At 63.2% G+C, this 5,717-nt stretch overlaps 1 protein-coding gene across 1 annotated transcript; it reads left to right on the top strand.

Annotated features, from left to right (window-relative positions):
• Positions 1-1,760: 1,760 nt before the first annotated feature.
• On the top strand, positions 1,761-5,369 carry JAK3 (Janus kinase 3). Its single transcript, XM_034755337.1, has 3 exons — positions 1,761-1,964; positions 4,269-4,483; positions 5,213-5,369. Exons 1-3 carry the CDS (start codon positions 1,858-1,860, stop codon positions 5,365-5,367), a joined length of 477 nt encoding a protein of 158 aa, XP_034611228.1. The 5' UTR covers positions 1,761-1,857; the 3' UTR covers positions 5,368-5,369.
• The last annotated feature ends 348 nt before the right edge of the window (positions 5,370-5,717 follow it).

Consider the following 5,717-nt stretch of genomic DNA (forward strand, 5'->3'; position numbering starts at 1 on the left):
TTGCTGTTCTAAACCGGGGAAATTTCAAAGTTGCCTGTGTGTCCCCCCCCCCCAACATACATCCCCACCCACCCACAAGCCTTTATTACTATGAATGCAACAGAATGAATGGCACGGGGGGGTATTTTTTGCTGTTTTCTCCCCCCCCACCCCTACTAAGTTTTCCTATTTTCTTCTTTGGAAATTTTCAAAACTTTGCAGCCTTGTGGCAAAAAAAAATCCAGAAAAGCAAAAAGGAAAACACACCCACACCCACACACTCCTGCCCCCCCCACCCTCTGGGTGCCCCCTGAACTTTTTAAATAACTGGCTCCATTTCAAATCCTGAATAAAAACCCAGCTTTAAATGTTTTCCTGACATTGTTTTCCCAACTCTTTAACATAGCCCCCTCGTGTGGACGCCACGGGCACCCAAGGGAATTTTTCTGCCGGTCTAGAAACACCCTCTGTCACCGTAGCTGCGTCTACACTGGGGCTGGTTGGCACAGCTCCAGCAGTCGGGGGCAGCCATAGAAGTGTTGACCAAGCCTGTGCAATCCCATTCCCGACCCTCTCGCGTCCCCTGCGTCCTCACCTGTCCTACCTGCCCTGTCCTAGGCAGGGGCTCTCCCCTCCCACTCTCATCTGGCGCCCTTAGCCCTGGCGTTGCAGAGCTGAGCTCCAAGCAGCCCACGACGCGTGTGGCTCTCTGGAGCGTGGATTCTGGCCCAGACCCGTCTCGATGTCTCCCTCCCACCGGCGCGCACAGCAAAGCGGCTGCAGCCGAGACAGGAAAGCCGCTCTCCCTGCCATGCTCTGCGGTCAGGCCCTCCCACGCACTAGCTCGGCACGGCCGCGCTCACATCCCAGCTTGACAGGAAGCCCCTGGGGGCTCCCTCCCTCTCCCTCTGGCCATGCCAGGGACCCTCGCCGGCTGCAGGGAGACACGCTGGCCACGTCCAGCAGCGTCTGGTCCATGGCTCCCGGCAGGGGGGTGCTGCTGTGATGCTGGAGTTCAGGAGAGCCCCCTCCTCCAGGCTCCACTGGGGCCCCCGAAGAATTCAGCCCAGGCCTCACACTGGGGCTGCAAGAGCAGGCCCCATGCATCGCAGAGCCCATCACCTCCCTACCGAGCCTCAGGGCTTTGATTCGAATGCCCTGTGCCACACTTCAAATCCCATGGCAGGAGCAGGGCGAGGCTGCTCGGAGCCCGCGTGGCTGGATCCCAAGGGGTCCCGCGGGGTCTCTGGGGGACGTGCCCAGACCGTGGCTCTGGTAGAGAACGTGCCCTCCATGTGCCTCCGCTGCTCAGAGACTGGGGGTCACCAGGAGACCTCGGAGGGCTGGGACGGACTCAGTGGGGAGCCGCAGAACTGAGCCCTGATGTCAGAACAGCCTCAGCTCCCAGGGGCTGGCTCGGCAGCCGCTCTTTGTACCTGGAACGGGCCCAGCATGGGCCTGGAGGGACCCCCTTCAGAGGGGCCGGGGTGGCTGTTCAGGCCTGGGGATACTGCCAACACGGGGGCTAGTCAGGCAGAGCGGTCGTCCCGCACCCCAGCATGGTACCGTGGGGCCCGACTCCGCCCAGACAAACCTGGGCTCAGGGGGGACAGCTGCAGAACCAGCGCCTAAGCAGGTGCAGCAGAAACCCAGCTCGGATCTAGGCCCCCCCGCCCCCCGTGCTCAGCAGCTCTCCCCTCCAGCCCGCCTGGGCCCCTCCCCATCCCACGCACCCAGCTTCTGCGAGCAAATGACAGGAAGTTCACACAAAGCCAAGACACACAGAGGGCAGGAAGGAAGCGAGAAGGGGGATTTCCCCCCCCCCCATCTTTAATCTGTATCTTCTCCCAGCCGGATGGAGGCAGCGTAGCTCGATCCATGCCCAGCTCCCTGTCCCGGCCCCGGGAGAGGGAACCGAGCCCGCTGGCTCCTTGTCCCGCCGGCGAGGGCAGAGCTGCGCCCGCCGAGACGTCACCCCGCATGAGGTAACGTGCTGGGTCTCCCCGGCTGGGACGCAGGGCGGAGGGGGGCCTGGCAGGGGGCTCGCGAGCCCCTCGTGGAGCAGCTGGGGGGGCTCGGTTCCCTCCCCCGAGGTCATCCGGACCCAGAGGGAAATCGCAAAGGGTTGTGGCTAATAACAGAGGAGGAAGCCAGCCAAGGCTACTCAGCTGCGCACGGTTGTTTGTCTCTTAGGACCGTGGCCGGCCAGCCGCAGAGGCGAGCTGCGTCTGCCCAGCGTGCTAGCGAGAGGCGAACGGAGAAGGCCGCCAGCGAGCAGGGGATTTGGAAGGGCTGGAGGAAGGCTAGGTCTGGGGTCAAGGCATTGAACTGGGCTCCACCTCTGCCCCGACTCCCGGGGGGCTTTGGCTAGTCATCTGTCCTCGCTGGCCGAGAGCGTTGGCTGCTCAGCGTAAGATGTCTGAGATTTCCAGAGCTCTGCCAGGCCACTTTTTAAGCAGGTTGGCCTCTGTGCCTCAGTTTCCCCATCTGTAAAACTCCCAGGTTTGTGGAGTGGGCTGAGGCCCTTTGGCTAGATGGTCTGATGGGGTCACTGGATTCAGCTCCTCCACTTGGCGGGGAGGGAGGGGAATGTACCACTCTCTCTTCGTACTACGAGACTCCTCTCTCTCTCTCTCTCTCACACACACACACACACACATCCCTCTCTCGTATACGGCACTGACATGACCACAGCCTGCAAACAACTAACATGTTCGTTGCACTCCTGCAACCCCTCCCCGGAGGGTTTTAAGAGCACGTTGGCCCCAACCCCTGAAAGGGCTGGTCTGGGGTCGCTTGGCCCTGTCTCAGCACAGGGCACTGGACCCACGGCCCCTTTCAGCCCCACATGCCTCTGAGTCTAAGTTCAAGAGTTGAAGTCGTGGGGCCCGATTCTTCGCTCCCCTGCCCGTTTACACCAGAGAGCAGCGCTGCCCTGCACGGCTGTGCCCGCGGAAGCCGGAGCGTAACCAAGGACCTGCCCCCCCCCCCCCCCCTTCAACTCCGGGTGCGTCTTACAAGGCAGCGGAGTGAGGCGAGAAATGAGATTAGCATCAGCTCGCTGGGAAGGGAGCGGTCGTTGGCCTTACAGCCGCTGGCGGGGTCATTTCCTCTCGCTCCCCTACTTCACCTCTCCAAATGGCAGGCTGGAGAAGGCCGGGGAGGGTTTGCTGCTGATGGGCACTGCCAGCGGCAGCGGGCGGTCAGGTGGCCAGGGAGGGAGAGAGGGGCAAGTTTTTTCAAAGCACTTCAATTGCTTCTGAAAATGGGCCGTGAGCTCCGGGGAGACAGAGCCGCTTTGGAAAGTCTCCCCCGGAAAGCGGTCGACGAGCGCAGCCTGGGTTCGCGTGGCCAGGAGACCACAATACGCCCCGTGACGTTGGCACCAGCTGGCCCACGTATTGGCCAGTCAAGGTTGAGCGCCCTGTCCTCTTCGCCCGTGGGCTAGTCTACGATACAGTGTTAGGCCAGTGTAGCCACATCACGGAGGGCCGTGAAAAATGTCAAGTGAGCCGAGCCGACGTCAACTGCCCCGATGTCGACACTGCGGTCGACGGAGGAATTCTTCCTCGCTGCCTCCTCGGGCTGGGTAGATTTCAGTGTCTGCATTTTGAGGCCTTCGCCTCGCCAGGCCCGGGTGCAGGCGGTGTGGGGGGGAAGCCACCTGAATAACTCACCGGCTCCAGTCTGCAGGGTTCTCGGGCCAGCTGGAGAGGCTGGGGAGGTGGGGGATGCCCCAGGCTGACCGCTCTGGCCTCTGCAGTGCCCACCCTCCTAGCGTCCTGCACCCAGCCAAGCAGCTGTGACTCCAACCCCACGCAGGGGAATGACGCAGACTGCAAACAAGAGGCGGCTTTCATGGTCGACTTTCTGATCGCAATCACATTGGAAAGGAAGGCCGGGGCGGGGGAGGTGCAGTCGATGCAGCGTCCGGGGCCTTTGCAGCGGCACGAAAATGACTTCCTAGCTCGCGTCGCTCTGGGTGAAGTGGCCGGGAGGGGAGGGGACCCAGCACCTGCTAGAGAGCAGGCAGGGGCACTTGCAGGAGCAGAGGGGACCTGAGTGGCGTCGCTGCCTGTCCTGGTTTTGCCAGGGGCGGTCCATTTTCGGAGGTGACTGTCCCGGGAAATCTGGGTGCTCCGGAGCCGCTGGGCTCAGATCCGCCCGGCTGTGCAAGCGTTTAGTCCCGGAGGTGCAACCCAGCGCATGGGGTGCAGGGAAAAGGGGCTCATTGAGCCGAGAATGCACCTCAAACCCGGCTAACCAGCCCCGGCCTGGTGTTACCACAGGCTGCCTCCCACCATGGCCCCCCTCGGAGAGGAGACGCCCCTGATCGGAAACAGGTCCTGCAGCCTGTCCTCCATGGAGTCGGGGACCCTCCAGGTCTACCTGTACCACCCGGCCAACACCCCGCGATCGGACCCCGACTTGGGCGGCGTCCTGACTTTCACGTATGGCGAGTACTTGGCAGAGGAGCTCTGTGTGGCGGCAGCCAAGGCCTGCGGTGAGAGGGGCGCCGGGGCCTGGGGATGGGATCCGGGGTGGGGGAGGGGAGGATGTGGCCCCACCCCACCCCCCGCCGTGACGCAATGCCACACCTTTCCGAGCCGCCGCGATTCTGTTGCCATCTGGTGGCCACAGCCTGAAGCGCCGGTCGGCCGCGGGGACAGCAGCCAGACGCTCTCGCAGTGCTGTGCCAGCCCTGTGTGTGATGGGAGGAGCTCAACACCCGGCGCTTCACCATCCCCTTGCGCCAGCGTTCACGGGCAGAGCCTTGGGCAAGCCGCTCCCACCCCCATTGGTTCCATGGGGAGAACGAACCCCGCTTTCTCCAGCCCTTGAGCTAGATTGTGACCTGCCTGGGGCCGAGTGTCAGTGCCCTGCTACCCGATCTTGGCAGGCGGCCGCGAGGGGCAGGCCGGAGCTCGGGCTCTGAAGCCTAAGGAGGGGGGAAGGGGCGGACGGCATAGCTTGAGCCTATATAGACCCACCCCCAGGTGTCCTCAAAGCAGGGACAGACACCAATACAGCCAGGCCAAGGGGCCCACCCGCCTGGCTAACTAGCCGCTGTGGCTGCACCTTCCTCCCACCCTGGCCGCCCTTCTCCGTGTTGTTTGTCACAAGCCGTCCCCCAGCCCCGCGGTGCCCAGGGCGAGCCGCTCCGGTGCCTGGGCTGGTCCGGTTTCCTGCCGGGTTTGCCGAAACGCCTCACCTGCTGCTCCCCTCCCTGCAGGGATCCTGCCCGTTTGCCACTCCCTCTTCGCCCTGGCAACGGAAGATCTGAAATGCTGGTTCCCGCCCAACCACCTCTTCACGGTGGACAGTTCGAGCTGCCAAGTCGTCGTCTACAGAATCAGGTGCTTGCGAACTCCCTGCCCCAGTCGCTGAGCGCCCAGCTCCCCGGGCGTTGTCCGGATTCACCCCCTTCCTCGGGGGCCTGCAAGCTCACAAACCCAGCAGAGACCTGTGCAGGCCCCTGGGGGTTCCAGGCAGGAGTGCCTCTGTCCTAGCCCCCTACCTCCCTCTGGTCCAACAAACCGCACCCACTCCCTTCCCGTCCTGCCTGGAGCTCGCGGGATCACTCGCTAATTACCCTGCATCTGCACGCAGGGTTCCCGCGCCCAAGCCAGGGGCCACTGGGGTCTGTCTGTTCCTGAGCAGGGCCATGATTTCATGATGGTGCATCTCAGGGGCAGGGTTTCCTGATGATCTTGTTTGGTTCGTGACCCCACCCCCCC

This window comes from Trachemys scripta, chromosome 22 (assembly GCF_013100865.1).
Source record: "Trachemys scripta elegans isolate TJP31775 chromosome 22, CAS_Tse_1.0, whole genome shotgun sequence".
Taxonomy (NCBI): Eukaryota; Metazoa; Chordata; order Testudines; family Emydidae; genus Trachemys; species Trachemys scripta.

What these genes read in the sequence shown, in the direction of transcription:
- JAK3 (XM_034755337.1), top strand. Translation starts at nt 1,858, where the DNA reads ATGCCCAGCTCCCTGTCCCGGCCCCGGGAGAGGGAACCGAGCCCGCTG. An exon ending in GAGACGTCACCCCGCATGAG is followed by an intron (nt 1,965 to 4,268) that starts GTAACGTGCTGG and finishes GTGTTACCACAG; the next exon opens with GCTGCCTCCCACCATGGCCC. An exon ending in GGCGGCAGCCAAGGCCTGCG is followed by an intron (nt 4,484 to 5,212) that starts GTGAGAGGGGCG and finishes CCCTCCCTGCAG; the next exon opens with GGATCCTGCCCGTTTGCCAC.